General features: G+C 41.0%; 1 protein-coding gene across 7 annotated transcripts in view; it reads left to right on the plus strand.

Moving 5' to 3' along the window:
* The window catches only part of RIPOR2 (RHO family interacting cell polarization regulator 2), a 99,616-nt gene that overhangs the window by 47,593 nt on the left and 30,354 nt on the right, over positions 1-21,669 (plus strand). For all 7 annotated transcript variants that reach the window (XM_053396743.1, XM_053396737.1, XM_053396739.1 and 4 more), the window contains exons 2-6: positions 17,041-17,167; positions 18,845-19,000; positions 20,083-20,161; positions 20,827-20,850; positions 21,406-21,459. In XM_053396743.1, coding sequence (XP_053252718.1) covers positions 17,041-17,167; positions 18,845-19,000; positions 20,083-20,161; positions 20,827-20,850; positions 21,406-21,459 — 440 coding nt within the window. The remainder of the gene's footprint in view (positions 1-17,040; positions 17,168-18,844; positions 19,001-20,082; positions 20,162-20,826; positions 20,851-21,405; positions 21,460-21,669) is intronic.

Genomic DNA, 21,669 nt, shown 5'->3' on the forward strand with positions numbered 1-21,669 from the left:
AATATATAACTGGTGTGTAACATTGAAGCTAGTAATGTGAAATGATTCTACTGAGTTTAGCAAAGTTGCCTTTTCATGCTGAGTGCTAACCTACCTTCAAAAGCCTGGAAGCACAGGTATCATAAGAAGGAAAACAAATATTTGAAATCTTTATGTTGTATAGTAATCAAGATTGTATTTTCAGTTTAGTTTGTGGCTTCAGTAAGGTTTGTGGCTACACTGATAAAAATCAGCTGTTGTTGTTTCACCCCACTGTAATGTTGCCAGATGCACCTTGGTTCCTGAGTGGAAAGGCTTTTTCCTGACTTTGGAATGTTATAGTCCTGTAAATGTTCTTGACAGACCCTGGCTTGTTTGTTTGTTTTTTTACAAGTCCATAGAGCTGGCACTTATCATAGCACTTCAGAGCCCCTTGACAACCCTGTCATTTTCAGGAGCACTCTCATGGGGTTTGAAGGAGCTTAAAGCAATCTTTTTCACATCTTGAGCTCAGTTTGCCAAAAGATCCTGCTCAAACTCCCATTCATTTCAGCACAGTTTGAGTAGCAGAACATCTCCGTGGATTGTGCCCTGACTTGTCTTTGAAGAAGTCCCTTCCATATACTATGCTTTCTTTGAAAACAAGGATGCTTTTCTAGAGAGAAATGTATGTCACTGAGTGGCACTTTTAAATCATGCTTCCAGAAACATTTCAGGCTTTCCTTATGTGTGTTGTCCAAACAAACCTTTAGGATATTATTGATTACAATGTGGATAAAAGCTTTTTGCACTCCCCCCCCCCGCCGCCCAATTCGGTGTGGGGATAGCATCTGAGCAAAGTTGAAGCAAATGCATTGCATTGAAACAGAGTTGCAATAGTCTGTACTTTTTAAAAGAATTGATTGTGCAATATTTGATTCCTATGACTTTTGTGTTCTCCTGCTTTTGGGAAAATACTTGTAGTGTCAGTGGTGGTTATAGCCTCCATTGTCATGTGTCCTTCAAAATGCCAGTCTTCATTCCCCCCCCCCAAGCTACATATTCAAAAGCATTGCTTTCACATCATTTCGCTGCTGCCTGCCACACACCAGGAGACCTCAGCAAAGAACAGTCCCAATTAGAAACATTATTACTTGTATTTGCCCACAGCTAATTGGGATTCAGAACCAGACCTTCCTTTCTGAATTAACAAAGGCAGGGATGTGTTCGGTGAGGGTGGCATGGGAAGAGAGAAAGTTCCTTTCCACTTAGGGTAACTGTTCTGTGCTGACTGCCAGACCTAGCTAAGACACACTGTTTTATATGCAGCTCGAGGTTGGCAACTGTTGGTCGACGGGCCAAATCCAACCCCTTTAGTTGGCACAAAGTAACTTGCCAGCCCTCTCTTGCTCCTACCAATTCTGAGCATTGGCTTGGCAGAATCACCAGGAAGGCGAGACAGGAACAGGAACACAAAAGCATCCTCCTCCTCCTCCTCCTCTTACTCTTATGCCCCTGCCTCTTCCTTCTCTTGAATTGAAACAGTTTGATGAACATGATCAAGAGGAAGTTGGGTGCATGCCAGGTAGAGGAAAGAACCTCCTCCTCCTCCTCCTTCTTCATCCTTGAACCACCTGCTCTACATTCCCCCAGTAGCATGGAGGGGAAGGCAATAAGGGGAGTAGTAACTTTGGAGAAGGTTTGGCGCACCACCCACCAGCATCCGTACAAAGTTAATGGCAAAACTAGGGTCATGCTTTCTGAGTATCTCCTTCCAAAAACCTCTCCCAATATAACCAGGCTATGAAGGAATCTGAACTTTGTTCTTAGTGGCAGAAAAGCAACCTTGCTGTGAGAAGAAGGCAAGTTTGTTCCTCTTAATAACTTTGAACACTGGGAAATGGTGGTTTCTCAACTACCACTGGCTTTAAGTACACCATAAATTGCAATAATAGCTTGTAACGTTATACTGGCATTCAGATGGGCATTTCTGTCCTTGCTCAATAATTCTTGGGAACAGTAATACTAGTAAGAGCTCTCATTGAAGAGACTGTGGGCAATAATAATAATAATTAATAAAATAAGCCCTGAGGTCAACCTGAACCTGGCTATTATATCTACATAAATTGTGGTTCCTGTTTTGCAATTGCTCCACTGTCTGCTGCCCCAGGGGACAAAACACTCAGAGTGACAGATCAAAAGCACAGCCTTGGACATGATCATTCATACATGTTGACAGCTCTTCATATTATATCAAGCTGAATGGAACTGCTAACACTTTTCTTCATTGCTTCTTGTTGCACTGAACTCTAAATAAGAAGCAGTGTCATTTCCACAGGAGTTAAGGAGCATGGATGATTGTCACAAGTGACTACTTGCAGCTGAGAAGTTGTAATAATTGAAAAAGAAGATGGGTATTGGACTTGCCTGCCATTTCTTCCAAAATTGTGGATTATAGAAAATCTGGAAGGCTATGATTATGTACAGACTTTCTCAGCAAACACAGCAAGCAAGGAATCCTAATTTAAAAACAGATATTTTGGCATCATGCTTTCTGTTTATTTTCTATGTGGAAACTCAGAACTCTTGATTAGTTTCTAATCAACTCCAGATGTCTATATGTTTCCTGACAATTATTCTTATCACACACACACACACACATTATACAACTTGCCTATCCAATCTTTCCAAAAGGAGGCTCTTCCTCAGGCTGTTTTTGCTGTAGTCATCCCACAAGCATATCCATTGTATACTAAGGATTGTAATCAGTGAGTTATTTCTTCAGTGATCTTGCTGTGTATTCTCCTTTGTTGCCTGTACTTCTAACTTTACTTTAAAATTAAATTAAATTTCATGGAACCAGAGAGAGGCAGACACAGAGAGAACACTTTGCAAACTGCCAAAGCAAAGAATACCATTCACTTGTGAACTGCTTGTGTGTTGCGGTTATTTTTCATTTGCCATGCTAAGCTGTTCTGTTTGCAAGATAGACCCCTTGTGTTTGTGGGCATTGAACCAGTGAAAAATACCAGCTGAAAATAGACAATGAAGGACCTGAATGCAGCAGTGCCCTCCAAGCATGCACAGGCAAGGCAAGGCATTCCTCAAAGTAGATGGGAAGTGCAGTAGCTCTGCTGAAGCAGTTATAATGTCAGCCTCAAGGTATGTTCACTGCATGGTTCTCTTAGTGAACTGTAGGGGGTTTTGTGTGCCCAGCCTTTTTTATATATACATATTAAAAGAAAGGTCAACCAACTCTAGGTTTTTCTGTCATGTTTGCTCAACTTCCCTTGTTTATGCAAACCAAAGTCTGCACTTAACAGCCAAACTGTGTTTTGCGCAAATCAGAATAGGAAAACATAGTTTCACCTTAGCATGATGCATACTCTTAACATTTATAAAGATCTTCCAAATGTTAAAAGAGCTTCACATACATCACCCTGTTGCAATCCTTATGAAACCTCTAAAAGTTGCATTAGTATTATTATCCCATATTGCAGATGGGGGAGGAAGTTGCTAGGCCATAAGAAAGTGAGTTGCTTAAGTCCAACACCAGAGATGTCATGGCAGAGGTGATAAGGGAGCCAGAGACTTCCTGGTTCATAATTGAGTCCCTTAGCTGCCTCATCGCACCATGTCCAATTCTGGTTTGCAGCCAAGTATGATTTGTGCAAACTACAGTTCAGTTAATGGTAACTGTGTTTTGCACAAGCGAGGAAGTGAGGAAGTTTTTCACAGTGCATGAAGGGAGAAGAGGAAGAATGTATCCAAGCTGAGGCTCATGCATGAATGACTGAACTCCGACTTGCTATTATGTGTGAATGAAGCCAATGTTTAAAGTTTATTTTCACCATTATCAAAAAGGTATAATGTTATCCTGACTGCCTGAAGAGGTGAGATCAGTTCTGGGAGAGATGCAAAGCTTCTCTTGTGCAAAACTCACAGAATGATTTTCTTCCACCCTCCTCTGTTTTGCTGAAGAAATCATCCAATAGCTTATCAAAATATTTAAAGACTTAAGATTATGCATATGCATTTTCACTTGTGGTTACTATGCATAATGAGACTATGCAGCATCAGCATCTTACAACTCAATAACCATATAGTAATAACTACAGAGTCCTTGTGATCAGCACCAGATTTTGGGTGGTGTGGGCTGTTCCCCTGCACAGGGCAACAAGATGAGGGAGTGCAAAATTGAGAAGATCCATAATTGAGAAGATCCATTTGGGGGCACCAAATTTTGGCCTTACACAGGGCACCATGTTATGAAAGATTATCAAAGTCTGCCCCTGCATGTTATATGTCCCTTTAAATTTATGCTATAGATGGGCTGTAATGATTGCTCAGTTTTTCATACCTAACTTAATAAGGTTTGATTAGGTAGGCACCTAGCTATTTCTATTCCTTGGCCAGCAGATGGCTCAGACAATGAAAGATGGTAAACCGGGATCAGCTCAAGATCCAGACACTCTGTTCTGGCATCCTGGTTCACAGATCAGTGGAATCACAGTGATAGAAAGTCTCATAGCACAAATCCATTATCATGGTGAGATGGATGCCTGAAGAGTCCCCCCCCCGGGCATTGCTACCTCTGGGGAGCTAAAAAGGTAAAGGTAAAGGGACCCCTGACCGTTAGGTCCAGTCGTGACCGTCTCTGGGGTTGTGGCGCTCATCTTGCTTTATTGGCCGAGGGAGCTGGCGTACAGTTTCTGGGTCATGTGGCCAGAATGACTAAGCCGCTTCTGGCAAACCAGAGCAGCGCACGGAAACGCCATTTACCTTCCTGCCAGAGTGGTACCTATTTATCTACTTGCACTTTGATGTGCTTTCGAACTGCTAGGTTGGCAGGAGCTGGGACCAAGCAACAGGAGCTCACCCTGTTGCGGGGATTCAAACCGCTGACCTTCTGATTGGCAAGTCCTAGGCTCTGTGGTTTAACCCACAGTGCCACCCGCATCCCTCTGGGGAGCTATATGCTCCCAATTATTCAGGTAGGCTAGATTAGAAATTGGGAAACCTGACCCAAACTGATTACAATATGTTAGAGCACGATAACCTTGGATTTAGGCAGATCGTGAGCCCACACGGGGAGACGCAATGAAGCAAATACAGGATATTTTAATTTCAGCAAAGTTAAGTGTTGCCTCTCCCCCCACCCTCTGTCTGTCTAGAAAATTGTCTCTTGGTGTGATACACTAGTCCCAGATAGCAAAATAAGTACCTGGAAGATTATATAGAACACTCAACCAAGCCTGTGATTTGCATCAAGCTTTTTCATCTAAACAACTTGTTCAGAAGGCCTTCTATATTCAGGAAACTGAAATATATTTGGGGTGAAATATGCCACCTTGTTTGTAGCCTTGTTTGTAGCCTTAAGTGGTGCAGGAATGAGCAGGATGTATTTTTGCTGTTTTGTTTGACCAGGATGTCATGCTGTCATATTTTTTTCAGGAATCTAAATAGGTCGAGGTTTAAACCACTCAAAAGATCTCTATTAGATATAGGCAGTGAGCAATAAACTATTATCACTTCATTTGCCATTAAATTTATATACTCCACCTTTCTTCTACAGACCTTAGGAAAACATCCACAGGATTCCCTCATGTTTTCTCATCCAAACACTAATGAGGCTTCAGACCACCATGCTATGGGGCCACAACAGTGATATAATCGCCCCAAAACTCTCCCAAGATAATCCAACAATATTTTCCATACAATTTTTCTTTTTTGCTGAAGCTTTCAAGATCTGTCCTACTTTTGAGAATCCAAAAAAGACATTTTAGGTGTGTATATGTAGCCATAGTCACACAACCTTATAAGCATGAACAAACTGGCCCACTTTGCTTCTCTTTATTCCACCCTGTTAGTGTACAAATGAAACAAACCATTATCATTTCCTTAGTGCTTGTTCTTCCTGATGGATAATGTCTTGTTGGAGCCATACAAACCATGATTTCTGGTTTAGATATAACACTAAGCCAAGGGTTGTGGTTTGTTTCCTCTGGGCACTGTTGGGGGTGGGGCAGGGAGAGGAGAGGAACAAAATGGACATAATTTCCTTATGCATAGTGAGCTATATGATTTATGGCTTAGAACGAAGCTTGAATGTGGTCAGAGAGAGAAAGGGGGAGAAGTGGTTATTACTAATTCATACAGATTTAATGTAAGCAAGGAAAGGAGATAAATGATAATTACTTTTGTCTTTCAGTGATAACGAACACTGTCAGATCTGGTTAATCCAAGCTTCGTTTATCCTTATGTCTCTATATTGAAAAGATTTAAGTGATTACTAATCCTGTGATGTGCAGAATATGGTGCCAGCCTCTTAAACTTGAAGGCTTTTGTAAATCTGCAATTCAAATGGAGTGTGTTGCTTTTAAATTAACAGGCTTGAGCATAATTACTGAATCAAGGACCCAATCTTATCTTCAGTGGCACTTGCCCAAATACTACATTTCAGAGAAAATTAAAACCCAAAATCTAGCTAGTTACATTATAAAAGGCTATATTGATTCAGCTTGTGTCTTAATTCCCATTAGCTTTTAATGAAACTTAGGTGTTTTAGGGTTCCTGTCTTGGTTCTTTCATAGGCTGTTACCACAGTATTCAGTAATAGCAGCAATATCTTTAATTGTTTCTTTTTATGCTTCTCCCTGATCCAGACTCTGTAAAGAGGAACTGTGACCTGCAAAATGAGGAACAGTAAAAGAGATAAAGAAACACCCCGCCCATATTTTTAACAAGTCTTGGGCTTGAGAGTGTGTTGTATACTGGTAAGCCTGGGAATATTGATTCTTCCTTTGCCAGCGCAAGCCAGAGCTTAAAATGTTGGTTTCGTTTTCCTGACACAGGCAAAGAAGTCTAACTTCATCATCTTCAACCTGCAGCAATATCATTAAATCAGGCTAAATGTCAGTGACACAATAAGCAGCCAGCACACACATAATTCAATTTTTTAATGCTTGATTAGCAAGCAAATTATGCAAATGTGGCAAAAGCATAAGAAAGGGATAATATATCCCCCATTCATCCTTTTATTCGTCTTGGGTATGGCCCAAGATTTTATCGTTTGATCTGTTTAGTTTCTAGGACAGTAAAAACTAGGAGATAGTCACTTTTTCAAAGAATGCCTTATCTTGGTTTCTCTTGTCAGCTGCTGATCCAGTCACACCCTGGTTTTTCCTCCTCAATCTGTATGCAAATCAGCTGTATTTTACACATGCACTGGCTGCTAAATCTGTTAACATTCGCATGCATTAGCATTTACACCCAAAGTGCAATTCTCCTCTTGGGAAAAATGGCCTAAAGATTTTGCTCCCTTCATGGTTGCACCTGTTTTTCCCATTTTCACAGCTAATGTTCCTCTATTGTTTCCATGTTTTACTTTTTTTCTGTACCTGTTGAGTGAGAGCTGTGATCAGGAAATAATCTTCAGAGCCCCAGACACTTGTATATTGGCAACGCCAGCAGTTGTGGCATTATAATACTGATGCAGAACAAGCAGCGAGAAAACTGGCCACTTTTTTGTAGTCTGTGTGTTCCTGTCATCCAGCTTTTGCAAGGGGTTCTTAATAATTCCTGCATCTGAACACTGACATCACATCTATCTACCTGCTGCCATATCCCAACAGTTTTGAGCAGTAAGAGCTGCTGGACTATACAAAATACTCATGTTATTCCCAATTGTCCCCTTGTAATGGGTAAACACTGGGAATCTCTTGACAGAAACTCCAGTGATTCTGGGACCATCAGTTCCAGAAGCAGCTGTCATGGGAGTAGCTACTGGCCATATATGTAACTTCAAATATTGCACTTCCACAAAATGAACGTATTTTGTTGGAATTGTTCTCATATGGAAAAATTGATTGTGTGAATTGCCTCTACTACACCCACTGTTTTCTATGTCCAGATCCAGTACTTTGCTTCTGTGGTAAAATTTCAGAAAATGCTTTGGCTGAATCATATATCAAACTGGGAACAACAATCATTGCTGCTCAATTTGCTTAAGTATTATGGAAGCTGTTGAGTGGATGATAATGGATGATAACACACATGGTCATAGTAGGACTGGAGACATCTCACATACACTATCTTAAACCCATTTCAGTCATCACAATGCCACTTGCCTCAGACACAGCTCCACATGCCACTGTAGTTAAGTTGGCACATAGTCTACTGGGTGGCACCATTAATGCAATCTTATTTTTTAAACCACGACTGTACATCACACACGAGCGCATATAATGCAATGAATAAGGACAGATTTGAAGGCCAACTTTCAACTTGAAGTAAATGCAGAAATTTAAATAATGAGACTGGACTCATTATTACCCAGTTCTGAAGCCATTTGCTACATCTAGGAGCCATGAAGTGTCTAGAGCTCTTATTTATTGCAACAAGATTTAGGTTGACTTGCATTTCTAGTTTATGTATGTAGAAGTTAAAACAGCAAGACCAAGTGCTGGTTCAATGTGGTCTCCACATAATCTCCTTTGGGCTCAGGCTCACAGACGTTTGCCCTCATCGTGGATACAGTTGCATAGAAAGTATGTTATGATGACCAAAAGTGCATGAGTACCCATGGACAAAACACTTATAGAGAAGGATAATTAATGCACTCCAGTGTAAGCTCTTGCTTCATTATTTATTTGTTATACATTTGCACCCAAACCACTGGATATCTCACCAAGTGTACTTCCATTTTGTCCAGATTAATTCTTGTTCATTCCCATGCACTCCAGTACAAGCTTCAGGTGGAAGTCCAGGATGTCCACCATGTTTTGAGATTGAAGGATGGAAATGAGAAATAAATCTGAGTGATACTGGCATAGTGATGACGTTCAGCCCAGATCTCCAGATGGCCTCATCCATCAGCTTCATGTAAACATTAAAAAGCATGGGAGACAAGATGGAGTCTTGCAGTACCCCACATACACCAAAGGCCATGGCAAAGAATGAGCGTGCATGTATGTGTGTGACTGGTTTGTTGGTGTGTTTTAATGTGGTGCCCACAACTCTTCCACAGGTCCCCAAATGTACCCACAGCTCAAAAAGGTTGGTGGCCCCTGTTTGTTCTCTACACTGACTGGTAGTGGCTCTCCAGAATTTCAGACAGAAGCCTTTCCAGTTCTACATGGGAGACCCCAAGAACTGAACCTGAGTCCTCCTGCATGGACTATTGATTTTTGCCATTGACATGGCCCTTCCCAATTAACACTGGCCAGAAACACACGACTGGAGCATCTGCTGTAAAATCACCCAAAATGGATTATTCAATTTGGCCAAGTAAAAAAGTAGAGGTAAAACAACTTGCAATGCATGTTTGCTCAGAAGTAAGTTTCATTATATTCAATGAGGCTTATTCTCAGATGGGTATGTGTAGGACTGCAGCTTTGCACTATGTGCAAATGTCTCCTGGCCGTCAAAATCTGTTGCATGGATGGTATTTGTTGCTGTGGGCAGGAAAAAAAATCAGGGGAATCCTGAAAGGAACAGGCACAATTCAATGCAAGGTATACATGACTGGAATAGCCCTAAAGCTGTGGATGACTCCCATAGCAGCATATCACATTTGATTTTGCAAAATTGTTTCTAATTTTTCCAGCAGCTGTTAAGGCGCCTTGGAGGTTGCAAACTTAGATTTATCATTCTATAAGCTTAGGGCCCCTGTACAATCGCAGTGACAGCATTCCTGACACACAAATGGCAGCAGTGGAAAAGTTCAAAAGAATGAAAGATCTTCTCTCAAACCTGTTCTACTTCTTATTAAAGATTTACTGAAAAGGACACAGATGCTGGTAACTTGCATAAGCCAGTGTGTCTCAGCTCTGTGGCCTTTCCTTCAAGGAAGTAGGTTTGCTTTGAGGATCCTTGAAGGCGATGGTACGGTTTCTGGCTAATGGTAAGGTATATTTTGTTCCTCTTCAAATATGATATGATAAATCTTTCCTGAAGGAACGTGTCATCTACAGTTTTGGACAACAAATGTGCTGTTGCTGAAGAAGAGCAGAATGAATATCACTCAGTTGTTGTTATTTGTGTTGTGATTTTGTTCCTTGGGTAATCTTCAGGTCTTCTGTGCTCACTTCAGAGCTTAGTCCAACATCTGTCTCCTTAACGACATTATCAGTTTGATCTGATCTCTTCAAACCAGAGACCTGAGGCTATACCAGGGTGCATTTGAAGCTCTTGTACAGGTATTCTTTCCACATTGTTTCACTAGAGTAGGCAGCTATGTACACATATCCCTTTGCACATGTGGAATTTTGGCCCATCTCTTCATGTAGATGAGAAAGTTATATGTGTTTGGAAGCTGCCCAGAGTGGCTGGGGCAACCCAGCCAGATGGGCAGGGTATTACTATTACTATTACTATTACTATTACTATTACTATTACTATTATTACTATTACTAGATTCAGGTAGGTAGCCGTGTTGGTCTGATGCATGCACACGAAAGCTTATACCCAGAACAAACTTAGTTGGTCTCAAAGGTGCTACCAGACAATTTTTTAATTTTTATTTACTTATTACTATTACTATTATTATTACTATTATTAGAATTACCTCCAGGAGCACATACCTCATCTGTAACAGACACCTGAATTTGACCAGCTCAAGATATTTATATTGTATGTAAATGGGTGTACCATTTTCAGTTCTTCAAATCTCTCAGAAGGATTTTGTTTCCCTGAGTTTTACATTTGTAATTCTGCTAATTAGTCTGTAATCAACAGAACATAAACATCTGCATAAGCGATGGAACCAGCGGAGCCCCTTCAATTTATCACATTAAAGCATTTGGGCGGGGGATATAAATCCATTCACGAAACAAATCCTGTCCTCAGGCTCTCTGCTAACTAAAAGCAGAAGTGTGGAAATGGAAAAAGAACTCAGAATTAATATATTTAACTAGTTTAGAGAGCTTCACCAGCTGAACACAGTCACAGTAAAGCACAAGTTCAAATACAGCCATAGAAACCAAAAGACAGAAAGGCAGGCATAGAATAGTGTTCTCAGTATGTGTATTTTCCCCCATGAACAATCACTCTGCACATTCCTTCCCCTATGATGTTTCTTAGTTCCTATCTAAACATGTTCAGCATCATTCAACAGTCTGCTTTGGTTTTTCTGTGTAAGCAGTTGTACTAGGTATAGATACATAGAGTTATCAAACTGCAGAGCTTATGGTTAGCAGAAAAGACCCATGCTCACATCACAAGGCATTTTAAATTATCCTATCTAAGATGCTGCCTTACTCATTATAGGCAACTAGGCAAGTTGCTATTTGCAATCATTCATTAGTTACAATTTTGTAGCATTTTCTGTTGTCAAAACAAAATGGTTTCTTCATTCAACACTTTGCTATATAGAAGGCACATTATGGGTGGTTCATTCAGCCTCAAGTTAAATATTTTGTAGAACAAGAATTTATGTACAAGCACTTTAAGATAAATATATATAAATGAAGCATTAAAATATTTTCCTTAGTAAGCAGAGGCAGATTATGGATTTGAAACAAACTTTATTCAGCAGAAAATGGTCAAATTGAAGTCCCAGAGGCAAAGACTTACCATGCACCTTTCATTGGAGCAGGTGTGCTGAACTACAACTTTCATCATCCCTGATCATTGGCCATGCTTGCTGAAGCTGATGGGAGTTGTAGTTCAGCAACATTTGGCAGGCCCAAATTTTTCCATGACTGCATCGAAGGGTAACCTGAATAGGGCAAAATCTAAACTAATTCATTCCTAATTCCTAAAATGCTGATCTAACTAAGCCCAATTGCTGACTCAGTTTCATTGTGTTCCATCTATGGAACTCCTTCCCAAGTAGCATTCAGTCTTCCCACCACAGTGGACACCTTTTAACAAAGACTCGAGATGTTTTGGATTGTCCAGGTGTTTGGAACATGAATTGTTCTGGTTTTGGATTGCGGTTGAATAGATAGCATTAACACTCCACTCCAAACTTCATGAGCAGTGTGGGATTCCGGGGTTCCAGTTGCACTTACCAGGGTCTGTGTTCCCTTTGCGGACAATGAGGCACAGCGGAGTCTGGGGTGTTTATGATACGTGGTTTATTTACACATACATACAACCCTTGTCTAGATGGAGAGAGTGCAGAGCTTTCACAACCCAAGGAAGTTCAGTTCCTGCCACTGCTGCAGCCATGGATTCCAAGAGACCCCAAAGAACATGTCTAGTCCTAGCAATAGCATGAACAGACTGCCTGCCTTGTGCTCTGGCCTCCCACCTCTCCAGCTTGCAAAAAGGACACTTTTCCCTGTCTGCTTACCTCATCACCCACTGTATCCCTGGAAACTACTCCCTCCCAACTGGCTGGGTCTTCCCTCTCTGTGTCCACCAGCATCTTTTGTCCTGTTGATAGCTTTCGTCAATGGGTTAATGGCTGGCCATCATCTTCTTTTGTCCTCCTCACCACCCACACTCAGCGAGCTCTGCCAGGCTAGTCTTCCTTGTTAGCATAAACTGAGCCCAGAGATTCCCATGTTTGGCACAATTTAGTCAAATCTGGATTAATTCTAATTTTTATGGGAATCCAAGAATTATGCATCCACATGTCCCCTAAATGGGTTCTGCTGCTTTCCTCAACCCTCTAGAGCAGATTTGGGGAGGTTAGGGGCTGAATGCAGAGATAATGCAGTGGGAGAGAAAATCCCACTGCACAAATGGAACTACTTCATTGGATAGTTGGTTTTATCCCATTGCTAGCATTCTGTTATGAATGAGCTTTGCAGGGTACACATTGGTGTTTTTCTCTTATTCTTGTTTGTGCTCTTAGTTCCTGGTACCTTTATTTATGGTGAGTTTAGATATCCTAAAAACCACCTGGAAGCCCTTCTCCACACACACAGGGATTTTTGAAACCTGCCTGATACTAAAAATACATTTGCTTTATATAAGTAAAGGTTGAATGTCCATTCTGTCCTTACATCACGTCAAAGAGCAACCAAATGCCAATTTCTATTTTAATCTTTGCAGAAACCCTGGGAGTTAGGGGCAGGGCTGTACGATGACTCTTTGAATGAATGCACTCAGTTGCTACCTCTTTCACAGTGTCATGGTTCTCAGTTCAAATGTTGCATCACTCTTAATATAAAGTACAATGTGCTGAACTGAGAGATGTGTTCTCAAGCCGTTACAGTAATATGCAACTTCTTGCTCATCAGTTTGAACTGAAAAAGATACTAGGCCACTATTGTCAGAAGTTACTGGCAAAAAAATAATAATACGTGACTGACCTTGCTCTCCATGTCACGCTGTGTCACCCACAACCCTTTCATTTTGCCTAACGAAAAGTTCTGTGTAAGTCAAAAGCCTGCCTATTTCCATCCTGATGTAATTAATCCAAATGAAAGCTGTCCCTCTACATTTTTTTATTATTATTTTGTGGGTTTCACATGCATCATAAATGATACTTAAATATATCAGGAGGGCAGAATTTTGGGATTTATTTTATAGAAAGTCATTTATCAGAACATAACAAGTGCTCAAAGGCCCATCTATTGCAGCATCCTTGTCTCACCATGGCTGACCAGATGTCTGTGGAAGCCTGCCAAGAGACATAAGTGCAACAGGTAAAGGTAAAGGGACCCCTGACCATTAGGTCCAGTCGTGACCGACTCTGGGGTTGCGGCACTCATCTCACTTTACTGGCCGAGGGAGCCGGCGTACAGCTTCCGGGTCATGTGGCCAGCATGACTAAGCCGCTTCTGGCGAACCAGAGCAGCGCACGGAAACGCTGTTTACCTTCCCGCTGGAGCGGTACCTATTTATCTACTTGCACTTTGACGTGCTTTCGAACTGCTAGGCTGGCAGGAGCAGGGACTGAGCAACGGGAGCTCACCCGTCGCAGGGATTCAAACTGCCGACCTTCTGATCGGCAAGTCCTAGGCTCTGTGGTTTAACCCACAGTGCAACAGAACTGTCCCCAATTCTGATTCTCAACACCTTGCATTTAGACGTCCCCTGCCTCTCACGCTAAAGGTGATATACCACCATCATGGCTACTTACCTTTGATACCTTTATCTTCCATTAATTCTTCTAATCCCCTTTGCAAAGCCACCCAGGCTGTTAGTCATTACTACATCTTGTGGTAGCAAATTACATAATTCAGCTGTGTGTTGGGGGAAGAATTACTTTCCCTTCATAGTGAATCCATCTTGAGGATTATGCAGAATGAAAAAAAAAATTATTCAGCATTTCTTCCCAATGTTAAAAACTATCATTCATCCTTAAACCATTTAGCATCTTTTGCAGCCTTCTGGAATGTGTTCTCTTTCATATCATCATTAGTGATTTCAGCTTTATAAGGAGTTGCAGTGTTCCAAAGGAAATGGCATTTATAGTATTGGTGATACTTTGCATCCACTAAGGTCAATGGGAATTTGTAACTGGCTTCAGTTGCTTTTGCATAAGGAAGTCAGGGAGCAAATGTATTTTTCATGAGCTACAGATGCTTTTAATAGTGTGCAACCTTTGTGCTAGAGTACAGGTGTATTACCCTAGCTTCAACAAGTCCTCTATTAGCATGCAGTGTCTTCTAACACACATTCAAAATTAGTCTGAGTAGAAAACCCAGTGCATAAGTGTCAGTGTGTGAAATGTGCAGTGCAGTCTTGAAAATACTTGTGGTGTTATATTTTTCTTTGTCTCCTGGATTAAATGTTTTGTAAAGGGCTGTTGGCACTTACTGATGGAGAGGGGAGGGGTGATGTGCGGGATGTGTGTGTGTGCTAAGTGTGAATGTGTGAGCAATGCATGCAGGTGATCACAGCAGAAATTGCAACCACTTCACTCCTCCACAGCCCTCTTGCTGCTGTGCTACCTAGAGCCAAGCCAAGGTTTGGCTTAGCATTCCATCCAAACCAGGGTCAATGGATTTCCCCGCTTTGGCGGGGGGGGGGGGGCATGAGCAGTAGCCAAGGTTTGTTCTTGGGTAACCCTAATGGTTTAACCAGTCTGGTCACCAGAATTTTAAGTTCCCTTCTTCTCCTAATTGTGATTAGTGAAAAATTTAAATTTGCTGGAAGCATGATTTATCTTGCTTGAGATTGGCACACATATGCATTCCACAATAACAGAGTTTTGGGGTTTTTTTTACTCCTGTGTGCATTAACAAGGACCTGATGGAATATATTAACTTGGCAGTGTGTTATTTTGTTTTGACAGGATGAGGCTTTTGACTAAGAAGCAGCTCATCATATGTAAATGAACTCCTCATAATTAACACTAGTCTTTGCTATCCTTCTGCTGTTTGATGTGCTGTATAATGTTTTTGCCACTGAACCCCATATGCCTGCCACTGTTTCTGAGCTCTTTCCTTAATAGCAATCTCTTAAGTTTAGACTCAAGGTTCGTAACTCCTCTAACATAACCTAGGCAAAGTCAACAATTATCAGTGTGTAATTCCCACCTTCCCATTGCTTTGCCTTTTGAACCCATTTGGAGTTTGTGGCTACTAACTGCGTGAAGTGTATTTTTTTTATAAAAAAAAAACAATTACAAAAGTAGAATATCTCATTTTGCAAAATGATGTCAATGCACATTAAGATAACACAGCTGTCGTTTCATTTCTAGCTTGCTAGATCTGAGAGAAATTCGGATGCCTTTGCTCTCAGGTGCAATCAATGGTTTCACTTTGTGCAGGGCCCAGAAACATGTATTTGGTCCTGATTTTAAGCATTTGTTTTACTTAGACGGGAGCTGAAGAAGTTCAACACTCTGCTGCTGTGCTGATATAGATAAATGACAGAAAGAGGACAGTCCCATACCATAGAGAGAGAGAGAAAGGAAAGGAGGAAAGCCTCAAAATAAAAAAATAAAAATAGGGAACTTTAATAAAACAGTAAGTTCTCTATTGTGTTTCAGTGGAAACTTTTCTCAAGGGCACAATAATTCAGTTTTGTTGAATTATTATAATAAGGGAAGCTCTGAGATACTAAGGCATGGAAAGAGTTTTGATTTTATTCCAAAGTTTATAAATTTCCTCCTGTATGGCTCAGGTACCTTGATGTTTAAAATAATCAGATACAGAATTTTCTTCATGTACCTTTTAGTTCTTTAAGCATTTAAGCTCAAGATGTTGTTTTTCAGCAGCACCAATAAGTACTTGGTGAAATACACGAGACTTCTGAATAAGCATACGTAGTATTTGGATATAAGACACAATTTTGTATAAATTCCATACATAATTCAGAGCTTCTGACTAAAGAGCAAAAATTGTCTGCTTTCCTAATTACTGAAAAAATGAGTTTTTGTTAATCAGTTTGCATACTTTTACTTATGGTTCCTGAATTACCACACTGATAATATTCTACCTTCTCAGCCTCTAAATGCACCCACACTTCTCTTCGTTTGCTGTGCTTCTTTCTCCTCTGAATGAAGATGCTTGTAGGGCTCTGGCAGTAATCTCCCAGGTTTCATTTCTGATACAGATAATCATTTTTCTACTCACGCAGACAGTTACCCCAAATATTCCTCATCTTTGATTCTATCACATTTACTTTTGACAGGGGTGGGGAAGCAATATAATTAGTAAATGGATGTAGACTTTTGTACAAGCTAGAAAAATAAAGCACATTGGACTTTGCATTCCCATATTACCAGTCATACACCAAGTCAATAGTACACATGTGCTAACCAAGTACAGTACTATAATCCATATTCATTTGCCCAATTCATTTTTCAGGAGCAAGAAGCAAAGTTCTCTTTGCATGCACACAGCTTGGTTTGGAACACAAAGATCTCTGAGACACAGCAGACTTTCCGTGGGTGTCTGAGAGCAAAGGAGACAAAGAGGGGGAAATCCATGGAAATAAACAGATAACATTTCTCAGTCTCCTACTTCTAGAGATACCTCTGGTCCTAAAATGGGAGTTCTGGTTGCTGAAAGAAAATGCAACTTTATTATTTAGAGACTTGAATATCTTCAATGATCTCATGAGTCGTGTAGTTAATTTACCTTCTATTGTCCTGAAGCTATAGTTGGGGAAGCTGTATCTTAAACCTGCCTGTAACTTGCCATTGCACCTGACCTCCTTACTCTTACCTTGCAGGAATATCTTCCAGATTCCCAGAAATCATGTCAGTAGGATCACACTCGTTCTCCCCAGGAGGCCCTAATGGGATTATTAGAAGTCAATCCTTTGCTGGCTTCAGCGGCCTCCAGGAAAGAAGATCAAGGCAAGTAGCAGCTCCAAAGCCAGGCTTTCAGCTTGTAAACAGGGGGTGGGAAGCTTTGCTGGAGTCTGTTTTTGTTATCCCTTTGTTATCTATTGCAAAGGATGCCTCAGTTATAGACCTGACAATATATCTTGGTGAGATTTAAATTAAGCAAACAGAAAACAGCTCTGGCTTTACCAAAGGTTATCTCCTTGACCTATGATGTCTTTTAAGACTTCAGCAAGGTTTTTCATCAGCTTCACAATTGAGGGAGGGTGATGGGGAGCGGTTACACGCAGTCATAAGAAAACAAAGGAAACCATTCCACAGGGAATGCAGTCAGGGTCTAGCCCTTTCATTCCCTTACAGATGTGTCAAACAGTCTGATTTCCTTTAGATCCAGTTTAATCTTAACTGCTTCATTGATTCTCTTTGCTGCTACAGTAGGTTCAGACATGCTGTTTGCAGCAATATTTCTCAAGACAGTGTGCACTCACCACCACAAATCCAGAATATGGAAATCAACATTATTATTTTTTAAACAGGTAGCAGTGTAGGCCAGGGTTGGAGCAAGAAGTCAAGAGTAGGCAGCAGCCCATTTTTTCTCCTCTTCCTAGGATCAAAGTCAGCAACCTGGCATTGTTGGGCAGTGCTGAGCATCTGGGTCTAGCTACCACAACACCACAATGTCCACACTGCCAAAGGCAGCACTATAGGGAGGAAATTGTGGGAACTGAAAATGGAGGACATAAACAAAACGTTGGTGCTGCCAAAGCTATGCTGGCCACCACTGATAGAGACAGAAACCTGTCAGAGGGTGCTTAGCTGAGGGCCCTCTCAAATTTGAAGTTGCCCCTATCTCCATCCTGTGTTTCTGTGCCCCTTTTGTCTCTATAGCTGAATATCATCTGCACTTTACATGACATATACTAATGTTCTGGTATTAATGATGCTTAGGGATAGATGGCTATTACACATTAACTTTTTCAGCAATGTTGGAGAACTCCCCTCCCCCCATTTAAGGTGGCTTCTGTGGCCAGGGTTAAGCTTGTTGCAGGTTGCTTTTTTATTTATAGTCTTTACTTGATATTAACATTTTCCATATGCATACAAAGCATAAAGGCAAAGAACATCTACCATGAGCAAATTGCAGGTTGACTTGAGTTAAGGCCCTAAGCCACCAGGGCAGTCTCCTGCAAGAGCTCCATTAAAATGAGAGAGCGCAAGCTGCTTAGCTCGTTTGGATTGTGCCTTTGTTTAATATTAATTACATCCTGCCTAAATATGAATCAAAGTGGTTAACGACCTGAAAGGTCCACAGTGCAATAACCTGCCCTTCTCTTCTTCTATTTAGTTTCATTGCATGGTACATTTTAAATCTATTGTTACTCACACTGAGCCTTTGCAAGGGGACCCACTGCAGGTCTAAATAAATCAAAAGAATTAAATCAAATTCAGCGGCACTGCACATTTCTGCAAGTGGAATATCAGGCGCTGATAGAATGTCATGTTTGCTCAGACCTATTAACCCATAAACTTTTCCTCCTCTGGCAGGCAGCACAGTAAGCAGATTTCTTTGAGTCAGTAAAGATTAAGTTAGGGAAAGCTCCTTAGGCGATGCTCCTTTGAGATAACCAGATAATCACGATTTATACCTTTTCTTCCACCCCTTGCTCCCCTTTAATGTTCGTTTTGCAGGTGTAACTCCTTTATTGAAAATTCCTCTGTGCTCAAGAAACCCCAGGCAAAAGTGAAGAAGATGCACAATCTGGGACACAAGAGTAACAGCGCTGCTAAAGAGCCTCAGCCAGAAAGGATGGAGGAGGTTTACAGGGCCTTAAAGAATGGACTGGAGTAAGAGCTGTTATAAGTCTGGAGCAGCACTAAAACTGTCTTTACTGCTCTGCGGAAGAACAACTTGTTGCCCCCCTGGAGTGAATAAGATTTTAACTTCTGATGTCAAAGATAGGTTTATCAGCTCCCCAAAAGCAATGAGGTCTTGCTTCTCCTCTTAGCAGCTCAAGGCAGATCTGCAGAATCTTTAGATGTTCAGCCACAGTGGTACAGCTGGGTGATTTTAGACGCTGGACTTAATGGGCTTACTTGGGGCGAGGGGGTGGGTGACTTTAGATAGCTGTGTGTATTACTTCAGTTGTGAAGCTCACAGTTCACAGCTCTCTTTGCGCACACGCTCACCATGTGCTTTACAACTGCTTTTACATTTTCTTTATTATTAAGAGAGAAAAGCAAACACAAAACAGTTTGCCAATGCTGATTAAAAAGCATAATACTTGAGCATACTTTTGTTATAGAAAAGGAGCATATAAATTTAATGTTAAAATAATAATGAAATGAGCATCAGAAGCCATATGCATGTCTGGCCAGCTGCCCCCTGACTATAAAATGTTTTTAAAGGTAAGAAGAATGAAAGCATCCCATCATCTTCTGATTTAAGATTGTGTAGATCCTTACCCAGACCAGCTCCACTCTTTCCCTGCCTACCATGGTGGGAGCAGACTGCCAACTTTAGCTTTCACTTGCCCACATTTTTGGCAGATGCAACAGGGACTTCCATGGTGGTGAAGGCACTGCCCGCATCCCCACCAGTGAAGCCCAGAAAATCTGGTACAGAGGGAAACCTCAGCTGCATCCAAAAACTGTTCAGCCAGTGTAGTGGATTGAAGAGGGGGTAGACTGCTCTCTAAGACTGCAATCCTATACACATTTACCTGTGAGCAAGTCTGACTGAATTCAGTAGGACATGTTTCTGAGTGGACAGGATTGCACTGTTAATTAAGCAAACTTTACTTAGTTGAACAGTTCGTGGCAAGAGTAAAACTTAGCAAAACAGCTTTTCTTTCCACAGAAATCAGCAATCGGCACTTCATTACTGAAACGTAACAGGGCTGATGTGTCGCTTTTTGTTATCTTTGCAGTGAGTATCTGGAAGTGCATCAAACAGAGCTGGATAAGTTGACTGCTCAGCTAAAGGACATGAAAAGAAACTCACGGCTGGTATGTCTTTGTCGTAGGACTCAAAACAGTAAGGAGGTTCAGGTAGCCGTAATGCAAGTGGTACAGTCCCCCCATGAGGTCTCCACAACCGAAGATTTCAGACTAGGAAGCATTTGTGTTAAAGTGTCCAAATGTTAAAAATGTACTGTCTGGGTAGAACCTTCCCTCTTATATTGTAATTTTATGATGTGGTGGCAATTGTCACAGATAGATGATCTCGCCGCTGGAATGCATTACACTTTAGGAGCTGTGCTACATTTGAATAAGGCCCCGACACAAAGTAGTGCCTGACCCACACTGTTTGGTACTGTTCCATGTTGCCATCCACATCATCACTCAAGGCAGATCCATTCGGTCAGTTTCACTCTTTCTTTACTAGTTGCTGTTTTGTGCAAAGCCACATGTGGTTCTCTCACAAACAGCGCTGCAGAAAACCCAGCATTGCTAGGCATATGGTGATGAAAAAAAAATCCAAAAGTTGTTGCATACTTTTAGAAGTCTTCATGATCTATCTACACATTTCAGGGCCAGCTACAAAAGTCGCTTCATCATGGGGAGGGAAAACTTGCCTTCTTAAATTAGCTTAAGGCCCAAGACAACAATTCAGCATTGCACTTGAGAGAATGTCTACTGAACTATTAATCCTTTCATTTCATTCATTACAGGGGGTGCTGTATGATCTAGACAAGGTATGTCTATCTGCAACTTATCTGCAAAAATAAATGTTAAACCCAGTCTATGTGGCAGCAGACCATAAGATTAGTTGTGCAAGGGAACCTTTCTGATTGTGCTACAGTTATGCAAGGAGACAGTAGAAGGATGGGCATAATCAGTCCTTATTCATCCAGAATAATTATTTCAGAGAAAGTGGTTTGAGGATTGTGGTATGAACTCAGTATTGCTCTCAGCAAGTTTTTGACCCAGACTTCGTAATAGTTCTACTACTATATTTTGAGGAAACTGGTAAAAGGCTGAAAAAGCCCCTCTTTGTCTAAACCCTCACTGATTTTTACATTTTCTTTTAGAAAATAATCTACTTTCAAGTACATGATTCTATTATTAATTACAAAAAGGTTGCTATGAAATTAAAAGTATTCACCTTTAAGGAAAGGCAGTGTTCCTTCCGAATGCCAAACTGGTTTGACAGGAGAATATGACAGTTCTGCAAAAAGGCCAAATCAGTTCAGCTCATCTCAATTGCCTGTCATTCTTCCCATTCTAATTATTTTTAATTTATTTTGCAGCAAATGAAAGCAATTGAAAGATATATGAGAAAGCTGGAGTTCCACATCAGCAAGGTAATCAGCTGTCCTTTCATCTTGCTTTTAACTTTGTTCTTAACCTATTTTATCAAAAGCCAGTCTAGCATTCTCCTTTATTCCACAGAGATCTCCTCACAAAGCACCTCTTCAAAAAGGTTTGGGTTAGGTGGTATTGCTTATGTCAGCTGCAAGTGGGGTGTGGGGATTCAAGGGAGTTCACAATGTGCCCCCAGTTGTTGTTGCCAC

The sequence above is a fragment of the Podarcis raffonei genome, chromosome 7, assembly GCF_027172205.1.
Source record: "Podarcis raffonei isolate rPodRaf1 chromosome 7, rPodRaf1.pri, whole genome shotgun sequence".
NCBI lineage: Eukaryota > Metazoa > Chordata > Lepidosauria > Squamata > Lacertidae > Podarcis > Podarcis raffonei.